The sequence below is a fragment of the Phascolarctos cinereus genome, unplaced genomic scaffold (assembly GCF_003287225.1).
Source record: "Phascolarctos cinereus isolate Bilbo 61053 unplaced genomic scaffold, phaCin_HiC Scaffold_5;HRSCAF=322, whole genome shotgun sequence".
In the NCBI taxonomy this organism is placed as follows: domain Eukaryota; kingdom Metazoa; phylum Chordata; class Mammalia; order Diprotodontia; family Phascolarctidae; genus Phascolarctos; species Phascolarctos cinereus.
Genome location: NW_027555958.1, coordinates 224278297 through 224291204, shown reverse-complemented (window position 1 = coordinate 224291204; position 12908 = coordinate 224278297). Strand labels below are relative to the sequence as shown.

At 39.7% G+C, this 12908-nt stretch overlaps 1 protein-coding gene across 1 annotated transcript in view; it reads right to left on the bottom strand.

Moving 5' to 3' along the window:
* TNFRSF21 (TNF receptor superfamily member 21) overlaps positions 1-12908 on the bottom strand; it is a 109693-nt gene that overhangs the window by 28670 nt on the left and 68115 nt on the right. The window contains 1 exon segment of the mRNA XM_020993937.2: positions 10940-11205. Within this exon segment, the coding sequence (XP_020849596.1) occupies positions 10940-11205 (266 nt within the window).

Here is a 12908-nt window from a genome sequence, read left to right as displayed (position 1 = left end):
ACTATGGTAGCAGTCAATGTAGCCTTCTGAACATAGATATTTCCATATTAAAATGAGAGGAGCTATCTACCTGAACCAGTATTGTTAAGTATATTTTTAAAATGTTGGATATCCTACAAATGTTGACTTTGTGCTTCTTTGCTTCACTTAAATCCAATTCATGCACAAGTCAAGACATTACCCATGATGTCACTTGTCCTCTTCAAAAAGTAAGGACAAGGGCCAGCTAGGGGGTGAAGGGGATAGAGCACGGGCCTTGGAGTGAGGAAGACCTAAGTTCAACTCCAGCCTCAGACACTTGCTAGCTGTGTGACCCTGGGCAAGTCACTTAACCCTATTTGCCTCAGTTTCTTCACCTGTAAAATGAGCTGGAGAAGAAAATGGCAAACCACTCCAGTATCTTTGCTAAGAAAATCCCGAAAAACAAGAAGGAAGGAAGGAGAAGAAGAAGATGATGATGATGAAGGACAAATAACAACAACATCATTAGAATCCCCTGTCTGAACTTCCAGACTGGCCTAGGTCAGGACTGGTCTAGAATATCATCTACTGGTCCAGTGGGATAGGCACTAGATCTATAATAAGAGAACCTAGGTTCAATCCCAGCCCTAGCCCTTACTACTTGTATAACCTTGGGCAAATCACTCAGTCTCCTCATCAAACAAGGAGGTTGGATTAGATGAACTCTAAGGTGCTTCCCAGCACTAAATCTATGACCTTGAGATATTAGAGGTTATGGGAATTACAGACATTAGTAGAAACAACGAGAGGGTACATGAGAGGCAGTGGATAGAAGGCCAGACTTCAGTCTCACCTCTGACACACACTAGCTATGGAAGTCACTTAACTTTACAGCAGCTCCAAGCAACTTTTTTTTTTCAAGCAACTTTTTAAGACTTTAAATTATAGAATAATTTCCTATCCCTACCAGTGGGAAAAGTTTGTAGATCCTTGCAGGAACCTCTGTGTGTGGGGGGGGGGCAATTGGTGTTAAGTGACTTGCCCAGGGTCACACAGCTAGTAAGTATCAGAGGCCAAATTTGAACTCAGGTCCTCCTGATTCCAGGGCAGGTGTTCTATACACTTCACCACTTAACTGCTCCCCAGGAACTTTTTTTGAAGTAGGTAATAGAATCAAGGCTGTATTACTTTATCTCCAGTATCATCTCCATTTCACAAAGGAGGAAACTGAGACCCGAGAAGTTAAACAGTTTGCCCAGGATCTCACGACCAAAAAGAATACAAACCCAGATCTCCTAATCCCATGTCAAGAACTCTTTCATAAAATCATAGGATTTAGACCTAAAAGGGATGACCTTAGGGACCATCTAGTCTAATCCCTTCATTTTACAGATGAGGAAACAAAGCCCCAAGGGTGGAAGCGACTTGGCCAAGGTCACACAAGTAATAAGTACCAGAACTGGGATTAAATTTCTGGTCTTATGACTTTAAAAACTCCAGTGCTCTTTTCTCTCTGCCAAGAACAGCCTTCTTATTAAGAAAATAAAGCATGGGCTTACTTTTTGCATAGGGAAATTGTCAATTATTCTAAATTGACTCCAGAACAATAAGCCTCATTCAATAAAAACCAGCAGGAAAGGTTTTATTCCTCTGATGAAAATAAGGAACAGTGCTGGTAAATTGCCCAAAGCACACCACCAGGAACTGGAGCCTGGTGCCACGGCTTGGACCTCCTAAATAACGTGACAGTCCTCCTTCTATCAAGATCCCCAGGCCACAGAAGGGAAGCAAGAAGGGAAATTCAGGGAGTTTTAGATGCTAAACGTGAATAAAAAAAGCACTGAAAAATCTCTTACAGCTTAGGCTAAAGTCACCATCCCCCTTCATAACTATCCCTTTCATTGCTGCAGGACTTTCTAGTTACAGAGTATTTGATATCTCCCTTAATTCTTAGGGTCTATATGTTGTAGTAGAATTAATATCTGATTAAAGTCAAGATTTCCTGAGGTCAGTCAGCATGACACAGCAGAAACTCTGTTGGATTTAGAGTCAAAGCACCAGGGATTCAAATCCCAACTCTGACACCTGCATGGCCCCAGGCAGGTCACTGAATGCCTCTGGGCCTCATTTTCCTCATCGTAAGATCACCAGATTGATGAGAGGACCTCTAAGGTCCGTCTTTCAAGCTCTAAATTTCATGATCCCAGGAAATAAATCAGATTCCTGGCTCTGCTTCTTAGTACCTCTGTGACCTTGAGTAAGAGACACTTCCCTGCTTTTACCTCAGTTTCCTCATCTGTAAAATGGGAATAATAATAGCAGCTACTCACAGAGTTGTTGGGAGGATCAAATGAGATAAAATAGGTCAAGTGCTTTGCAAACCATAACACAAATATATACAAATGCTAGGTACTGTTGTTGTTGTTATTATTATCACACCCTTGACACTTTAACAAAAATTAAGGCAGCTTAGCAGAGAAGATAAAAAGCTGGCCTTGAAGCCAGTTATTGTTGTTCAGTTGTGTATGACTCTTCTTGATCCTATTTGGGGTTTCCTTGGCAGAGATACTGGAGTGGTTTGCCAACTCCTTCTCCAGCTCATTTTACAGATAAGGAAACTGAGGCAAACTGGGTTAAGTGACTTGTCCAGGGTCACAATGCTAATAAGTGTCTGAGGCCAGATTTGAACTCACCAACAAGAGTCTTCCTGATTTCAAGCCCAGTGTTCTTTCCACTATGTCACCTAGATCCCCTGATAAGTCCTGCCTCTCCCACATACTGGCCATGTGATTCTGGACAAGTCATTTAACCTCTTAGTGCAACTCTCTAAGACACTCTAAGACAAAGAAGGTGCCAACCTGCATTGATAGCAAATTATCTCACTTGGGAGTTCCCTCTACCAACACAATCACAGGTCTTATCTCATCCCCTATTCTTATTCTTTTTTAAAACCAAACTTGTGATTTCATTGGCAGACTCCTAATAAGGAACTTCCCTCCACTAAAGCACACAATCACTTGATTTGCATCTTGTAGCCTTAGGAAATTGCCTACAGGGGAGCCAAGACGTCAGAGTAAAAAGGTAGTTGCTCTTACCCTCCCCTATCAACCTCTGAAAACCCAGAAAATATCACCCCAGAAAAAAAAAAAAACCTGGAACAGCTGAACTAGAAGAAAGACGGGGAACAGCAGTGCAGCAGCCCAGCAAACAGGTCTCCCAGTGCCTCAGCAAAAATAAGGGAAGCAGCACTACAAAGGGCCCCAGGCAGATAAGCACCCTGCAGCATTCATCTGAAAGAAAGCAACCTAGAACCTTCCTAAAGTCCCAGCCTTGCTGATTCCAACCCAACACCAGGTAAGCTGTCAGAACCCTACAGCCTCCAACTGTCAACCAGGAGGAGATCCTGAAGCCCAGGTGGTAGAGCAGGCAAACACCAACACCTGGACCTCTGAGTGCCTCAGTGAGGGGGGAACGGTGGAAACCAGCTCAGAAAACCACCAGGTGCCTCAGCACTCTACTGAAAAGGAATCTCCCAGTGCATTAGCAGAAACAAGAGAGGCAGCATTGCAAGGGGCCCCAGGCAGATAAACACCCTGCAGCACCCATCTAAAAGGAGCTGAAGAAAGCTAAAGGAAAGGAAAAGCAGGCAACCTAGAATTGCCTGAAAGTTCCAGCCTTGCTGATTCCAGCCCAACACAGGTAAGCTGCCAGAACCCTACAGCCTCCAATTGCCAACATAAGAGGCCCCAGCACACAAAGCCAGTGACCAAGACCTAGGCTCCCAACACAAGAAGCTTGGGTCAGTGCCCTCTGTTCCCCAGCAGGAGAGCTCAATCTCTTTAAAGGCCAGGGAATAAAGAAACCACAAGTAAAAAGAAATGCTCCATAGATTCATATTATGAGAAGAGTGAAGATCAAGACAGAAATTCTGAAGAGGACAACATTGTCAACAAACCCACATCTGCAACATCAAAAGGGAATATGAACTGGTCTGAAGCCCAAAAAGCCTTCTTAGAAGAGCTCAAGAAGGATTTTAAAAGTCTAATGAGAGAGGTAGAAGAGTCCTTAAAAAATACAATTGGCCAATTGAAGAAGGAAGTACAAAAACTAACAGAAGAAAACAATCTGTTAAAAACTAGAATTGGACAAATGGAAACTAATGACTCTATGAGAGAGCAAGAATCAAACAGAAACAAAAAAATAAAAAAATAGATGAAAACATAAAATACCTCATCGGTAAAACAACCGACCTGGAAAATCAATCCAGGAGAGACAATTTAAAAATATTGGACTACCTGAAAATCATGATGAAAAAAAGAGCCTGGACAGTATCTTTCAGGAAATCATAAAGGAAAACTGCCCTGAAGTCCTAGAACCAGAAGGGAAAATAACCATAGAAAGAATACACCACTCACCACCTGAAAGAGATCCCAAATTGACAATGCCAAGGAATATAATAGCAAAATTCCAAAATTACCAGATGAAAGAGAAGGTGCTGCAAGCAGCCAGAAAGAAACAATTTAAATATCATGGAACCACAGTCAGGATTACACAGGAACTTGCAGCTTCTACATTAAAAGACGCAGGGCATGGAACATGATATTCATAAGGCAAAGGAGCTTGGATTGCAGCCAAGGATCAACTACCCTGCAAAAATGAGCATGATTTTTCAAGGGAGGAGATGGATATTCAATGAAATAGGGACTTCCAAACCTTCCTAAAAAGACCAGAGCTCAAAAAAAATTTGATCTTCAAGTACAAGATTCAAGAAAGACATAAAAAGGTAAATGGGACAGAAAGATATAAAATGTTGAATAAGGGGGACTGTTTACATCCCTACAAGGGAAGATGACACTTGCAACTCTTGAGAACTGTATTGTTATTACACCATGTTAAAGGAGTATACATAAAGGGGTGGATATTAGTTGACTTTGATGTAATGATAAAAAAAAATCTAATCAAGTGGGTTAAATGGATCCAAGTGGTGGATTAATCTGATCTTAGAAAATGTACTGAGAAAGGAGGAGGCAGACAAGGGTAAATTACATTACAGGAAAAGACAGAAAATCCTATTACAGCAGAGGGAAAGAAGGGGGGGTGAGCATTGTTTGAACCTTACTCTCATCAGATTTGGCTCAAGAAGGGAATAACATAATCAGTTAGGTATAGAAATCTAACTTGTCCTATAGGCAGTAGGAGGGAAAAGGGGAAAGAAAAGGGAGGGGGATAGAAGGGAGGGAAGAAGCAGTAAGGGCAAAGGGGAAGAAAAGGGAAAGGATAATAGAAGGGAGGAGAGACTGAAGGAGGTGGTGGTCAAAAGCAAAAAATTAGTGGGGGGGGAAGGAGAAAGAAAAGTATAAATGGGGGGGAAAGGATGGAGAAAAAGACACAGATAGTAATAACTGTGAAAGTTGAAGCGCTTTTTTTTAATTCTCTTCTGTTGAGTTTTGTTTCCTCTTTCTGATGGTTCCTCCTAATGGTTTTAATTTTTACTTATAACTTCACTAATGTGAAAATATGTTCAATAGGAATGCAAATGTATAGCCTATATCAGATTGTGCGCCATCTTGGGGAGGGTGGTGGGGAGGAAGGGGGAGAAAAATTTTAAACTCAAAAGCATATGGAAGTGATTGTTGATAAATCAAAACAAATTAATAAAAGAAAAAAAAGAAAAAAAAAGAAAATTGCCTAGAGCATGAAGAGCTTAAGTGACTTTGCCCAGAGTCACACAGTCAGTGCCTCTGACAGAAAATGAACCCAGCTCTTCCTGATACCAAGGCCAGATCTCTATCCATGACTCTAAGCTGCATCTCCTTCCGTCCTCATTTCTGATTAGGAAACTGAAGGCCAGAAGTTAAAGGATTAGCTCAAGATCCTCACACAGCCAGGCAGTGGTCAAGCCAGGATCCAGGTGTCCCCATTGGTAGGCCAGGTGCCACTCTACATAGCTACACCATAGGCTTCTTTTTTTTCCTTAATGACCAGTGTTCCAACTTAATGTTCTAAAAAATGGCTTAGCTTTGTTCCCTGACACAGGTTACTAGAGCCCTGCCATGACTAATCCCTTGAGAAGGAACATCAGATGGGAACTTTCAGGCCCATGATTGGCCATCTAAATCTCAAAGAGAAAAAAAAGAAAAAAAATTGGCCATTTTCTAAAAATCCTGAGATTTCCCTTTGTCTCTACTCATTCTTTCAACACAAAAAGGAGGCTATTCACCCACAGGGGGTGGGAAGTGGAAAGACACAAACCTCTACTATCACCTAGTATTCAGGGAAAGGATCAGTTAAGAGAATGAGTCTCAATTAGACCTCATGCTCCTGTATTCTCTTCTTTGACTCCAAGCCTCAGAGATTAGTTTGCAGACAGACAGTTACATACTGTGTCATTAATGAGAACTGGCAGCTGAAAAACAAGTCCATGCAACTTGTCTATTTAAATGAGAGGAAGAACCATTTTGCAGATTATGCTGCCAGAGAATATTGTTCATTATTTAAACAAGGAACAGAAAGATTAACACTATTCACATCATAATGGATGTAGCTTGAAGTCAGAACAAGAGGGTATAAAGCTCCATGGTGCACCCTTTTGCCCACCATTTTCTTTTTTCCTTTTATTAATTTCTTTTTTAAAATATGAAGAGGGGGCAGTAAAAGAATGGGGGAAAGAACATTCAACATGTCCAGAATGTGGGGTGTTTTTTTTTGTCTTCCTAGTATATGACCTTTCCACTGGCTTTATTCTATGAATCGTTCCCCTTGACACAATCCCTTTCTTTGCCCTTCTGGGGTTTATCCTCTTCTTTCCCCTTTCCATAAGATGGATATAACCCAGGTATGGCCAAGGGATCCTTCACAGCTGGTGCCACAAGAGAAAGGAGATAACAAAAGCCTAAACAAAATAAACTATAGGGATTTAAAAGTCGGAAATAGAAAGAGCCTGGCATAGTGCATAGTATTAGCCTAATTGCCTACAATGTATAAGACACTATGAACTAAGTGCTGAGAATACAAAGGAAAGCAAGAGACAGTCCCTGAGCCTGTACTTTATCACATATTTGCTATGTGATCCATGGCCAGTCACTTAACCTCTCATGGGCCTCAGGAAACCCGATAGACATGCTCTAGCAAAGGAAGTTCCTCCCCCAAATCTTACAATCTACCAATAAATCACAGCTCCAATGGTAAAATAACAAGTATGCGAAGTGCCTTATGTGTGTTACCTCACTGGAGTCTCACCACGGCCCCATTGTGTAGGTACCATTAGGTAATATCATTCCCATTGTGCATATGAGGAAACTGAAGTTCTGGAAAGTTAAATGACTTCCTGGGTCACAAAGCTAATTAAGTGTCAGATGGGAACCGGATTTGAGGCAAGATTCGAATTCAGGTCTTCCTGACACCACTCTATTCATCATGGTGCCTCTCAACACCAGTGCAACAGTATGATCCAATGGAAAGAACAGTGGACTTAGTTTCAAAACAGTCTAATATTGAATCCAAGCAGTCCCTTCACCTCTTAGGGTCAGTTTCCTCATCTGTAAAATGGGGATAACTACTCCTCACTCTGCCAACTTCCCATGGTTATTAAGAAGGGCAAATTAAGTAATGCACTACAATGTTTTGTAAGCCCAAATTAGTATTTAGTTAATAGGGTCCAAGGCTAATTTCTGAGATGGGTTCACAGAGAGAAAGAAAAAAGGAAATAATTGAAGAAATGTGAGGACAAAGCTACCATTAGTGAACACACATCTTTCATTGTCCTGAATGAACTTCACCTGGTCACCCTGTGGAAAGAAGTCAGCAACTAAGGAGAGGTATCACTCTCTCCTCCTCCCCCGACTGATTAGCCCTCTAGAAGAAGATGAAGATTCAGCTGACAGTCATATCCAACTTTGATAAAACAAAGACCGATCTTTCCTCTTAAGCTCTCCTACCTGCTAGAAGCCAGCTCTTCTAGTCCAACCATTACCTGACCCATGAATTCTGGTAACGATGCCTTTGATAAACTTCTGTCTGAAGACCTCCAGGAATTCAGAGCTTACATTTCCTGAAGTGGCTCATTCTACTCTCTTATTGTTAGAGTTGCTACTTATTATCCCTTGTATATTATGAATGACATCATATAATATATTATATCAGCACATAGAGGCTTCATTACAGTGACCTAAGATCCCTATGATCAAAATCCAATTTAAACCCTAGCACTGCTCCCTCTAATTCTTTCCTAAAATCCAATGTTGCTTTCCATAGAAGCAAAATATTTTTTTCTCTCCCTCCCTATCACCTTTCCACTCTAAAACTGTGAGTTTAATTTTTGTATGAGTATGATAATTTGTTATTTATCCTTCATTCTCAAAGAGGACCATGATTTCAGGAAGGTGATGCCATGACTTGCAAGTGAATTGGATTTAAGTAAGGGAAGGCTGTGCAAAGTCACCAGCCTCACTTTCTCCTCCACAGCCATCTGGGTCTAGTGGCAAGATATAGATCAGGATGACTGGAGATGGCCACATGACAGTTTAACTGCAGAGTAAAATCATTGCTCTTCTGAAAAGCCCCGAAAGTTTTTGTCTTACAGTCATATGTAATTAAAGTTAAGAAGTGCTGGTAACATCAGCACCCTTTCAATATTTCCTCTGTTTATCACTTAATATGTTCTGAAGAAAGCCTTTTCTCCCTAAAAACCTAAACAACTTCAAAACAGCAATGAAAGTAAGGAGCTACTTAGAGGAGGGAGTTTCCCAGGACCACAGACTATTACCTAATTCAACCTATTTCTTTTACAGGCAAAGTAGCTGAGGCATAGAAAGAGAGTAGGAAATTTGCCCAAAGGCCATACAGTAGATCTTGGATTCAAACCTAAATCCTCTGATTTCAAATCTAAAAGAACCTCATCAACTAAGCTCCTTAGTTCAATGGTGATTCAACATAATGCTCACTTAAATTCTGAGAGCTGATGAAGGTAAGGATTCCCAAATAGGGGAAAAAAATAAAAGATCTACTAAGTAGGAAAGACATACCTTGCATAAAAAACACAATTGTCACTAAGGGGAAAAAAATGTGTCTGGTTCTTCCAGCTACTAATAAGTTCTACCAGATATACCTGGAATAAGTGTATAGTCAAGTAGGACTCTTAACACATTTTAATGCCATGGAATTAACTGGAGCTCCTAATGAAGTCTAAACTGTGTTATGCATTTGGAAAGTATACTTTTAATTAATTTGTAAAAAGCTGAGGAATGATTGGTGAGACCAACTTTTCTCAACATTGGTGGCAAAGCCTGTTTAAATAATATGTGCATGCAAAAGGGCAGAATGTTCAAGCAAATCTAGAATACAGTGGGTTTTTCAGATTGGATAAATTTTCTAGGTAACTGAGTTTCAGTTAGAAATCCTTTTGGTTTCTGCCCCCACCTTCCAAAAATGTATTAGTCCATCACATAGAGACGGAAATTAAGGTACCTTTGAGGTGCCACCTCCAACTCATCAAACTGGCAAAGATAATGAAAAATGGCAAAATGCAATGCTGGTAGGATTGTGGAGAACCAGGTATACTCATCCATGTAGAGTGGGATTGCAAACTTGTAAAAATCTTCTTGGAGGGCCATCTGGCAGTATCCAGTAAAAATTACTGAAAAATCATATCCTTTGATCTAATTCCAATGTTCAGATTATATCCAGAAAGTATCATCAAAAGCAAAACTAAAAAAGGGCTTTCTGTTCAGGGATTTTTATAGATGCATTACATAGAATTATTTTAAAAATAAAAAAAAACAACCAAAATGTCCAACAGTATGGTCAAACAAATCATCCATCAACGTAATGCAATTTTGACTGACATGATTTTGGTAATAATATAATTACAACTGATAAGCATGAAGAAATCTGGAAAGACTTTGGTGAAATAATGCAAAGCAAAAAATGAAGAACCAGAAACACGGAGACACGCTCATCATGACCACTTGCTAGGAAAAGGGACTGACAATGAACAAAGAATCCTGATGGGGACTTAGAGAGAATAGCTGAAAAGTTACTATGGTGCTTTATGTATTGAAATTAATTCATTTAAATGTAAGCAGCCACTAAGTAATTTAACTTAGTGGCATCAGTCTATTATCACTATGTCAGCGTATCACTATTAAAGTACTTCCTTTCAAAATACCCATCTTTCGTTTCAGTTAGTAGCATACATTAAAGAAATAAGACAAGAAATAATACATATAACTAAAGAAGTACATAGTACACATACTGAAGTAGCACTTATTAAAAAAAAATGTTCCAAGAACAGCCTCATAAAAACCTGAATTTAAATCCTGCCTTTGAAACTTATTAGCTCTGTGATCATGGGCAAGTCACTTATCTCTGCTTCAGTTTTCTCATGTGTAAAATGGGGATAATAACAGTTCCTACTGGCTAGGATTACTGTGAAAACCAACTGAGATAATATAGCTAAAAATACTTTGCAAACCATAAAGTACGATACAACTATTAGTTATTATTAGTAAAAATCACAATTATTCTTTTAATATTTAAGGATCATAAGGTTTCTCACAGTCAACATTCCAACCAGTGTCAGGGATGGAGATTGCACTATATAGATACTGATCCCAGGACATACTATTTTTACATAATCTCTAATAATAATTTCTTTTTTTCCCCATTGTCCAATAATAGCAAGCTACAGGGGAAAAAACTGGCTAATTAAGAGTTAGCAAACTTAATATTAATGGCAACATTAATGTTATTAGGCAAAACTGGCTATGCATTTCAAAATTTTTATGGAAAGGGAATTAGGATGCTTACATTCCACAGTTTTATTCATTTTTATAAATCTAGCACATGAAAAATTTCCACTTTCGGATGGTGAGGACTTCCTTTTGTAACCAACTTATCCATGAACTGGACTGAGGGACCAAACTTTAGGAAAGCAGAGACTGATAACATCATCACAGAAGGCAGATCAAGGTCAAGTTACCTGAGCTGTGTCTTCCATGAGACCTCGAATTTTCTCCACAACGTCATTCCGCCGGTGCTGACGCAGAGCACTGATTAACTGCGCAAGGCTGGCTTCTGGGCCCCGTATGGTCCAATGCTGCAGGGCTGCATAGGCCCTTTCATGATCTGCTGTGTATCCATTGGAAAATGCAGCCACCTCCCGCTCACTGGCATTGCACAGAAACTGATAGATGTCCTTCCACTGGCTTCCCACTTGGGCTGCCACCAGCTTCAAAATGTCAATACCTGGACCAGGGGGGGATAAAAATGGGAACTTAATGGAAGTTCTCTGGATAAAGCTCCTCTGATTGAACCAAAAACTGCACACAGCATCTATGGACAAAATGTTTCTGGTATCTGGAAATGAGAGAGTTGGACTAGATTACCGCTAACCCTTCCAGCTCTAAATTTATCATCCTATGGCCTGTCTTCATTCAACTCATTCAGCTTGTACTTATTAAGCAGCCACTATGTGCCAAGCACTGTGCTAAGTGCTTGGATTTACAAAGGCAAAAAAATTGAAAATAACCCTCTTCCTCAAGGAATTTTTGTTCCGTTGAAAGAGGACACATACCTATATAAATATATGCAAAAGAGCAGAGCCCTCAACAGAAAGTTAGTTAGGGAAGGAGGATGGTTTAGGGGAAAATATAGTAAGCTATGGGTTAAACATTCTGGGTTTGAGGTGTCTACAGGCAAGCCAAGTAGAGATGCTCTATAGACAGTTGGTGACTCAGGACTGGAACTCAGGAGAGAGACTGGTGCTGGATGTATAGATCTGGGAGTTGTCTGAATAGTGACTGCACCTGAACCAATGGGAGATGATAACCCCCCAAAAATGAAGATATACTTCAAAAATTAAATTATTTTCATTCCTAAATACAAGCTTGTATGAGATGCACAGCTAAGATTTTAGGGCTATTACTGAGTAGACAGTGGAAAAAAAATACCCCTGAAATTGGGTGTTGGATATAAATCTAAAAACTCCTTTAGACCTCCAGCCTGAAATATCCAACTTTCTATATTTTATACTCTGAAGTAGGGACAAGTGAACAGAACATATGAAAGGTAACTGAGTATTTGGTGAAAGAGTATCTCAGTGCTTCAGTGTTTCTCATAAATTTCCACTGTACAGTAATACAGATGTAAGTAGGATAGGAGATTGAACAGAATGTAAACTGACCACAGATCATCCCCTGAAAGTGAGCTGTTTAAGAGCTAATTATGTTATTTGCTTTTCTGATAAAATAGAAGCCCAAAATAATCCAATTAAATAAGGTTTTAAAATACTTCCCTGTCCAACTCAATTATCTGACTATATAAACTACAGGAACATTAGATTTGGAAGCAAAAATCCTGGATCCAAATCGTAGTGCTGTTATTTGCTACCTGTGTGACCATGGGCAGCTGGGTGGTGCAGCAGATAGAGCCCTGGACCTAAAGTCAGGAAGATCTCAGTTCAAATCCAGCCTCAGACACTAGCTGTGCAATTATGGACAAATTACTTCATCTCCTCCTGCCTCAGCTTTCTCATCTGAAAAATGGGGGTAACAGACCCTACTTCAGAGGGTTGTTGTGAAAATCAAATAAGATATTTGTAAGGTGTTTTGCAAAACCATAAAGCACTAAATTCTAGCTATTATTATTATTATTATTATTATTATTAATCATCATCATCATCATCATCATCACTCAACCTCTGGGCCAGTTTCCTCATATTCCCTAAGGTCCCTAAAACTCAAACTGTTTTTTTAGTTTTGATTTCAACACTTTCACAAATTTTGAGCCAAGCAAAAATTCCTCTAGTTTCAAGAAAATCAACTTCCTGAATTACCTGAATGTCCTACCTAAAGCTTGCAGGTAACTATAGGAACTTAGGATGCTATTAGGGGTTGGCATTTCAAAACTGTCTTTAAGTAAGATTAAATCTTAATTTTGCTCCATTTGAC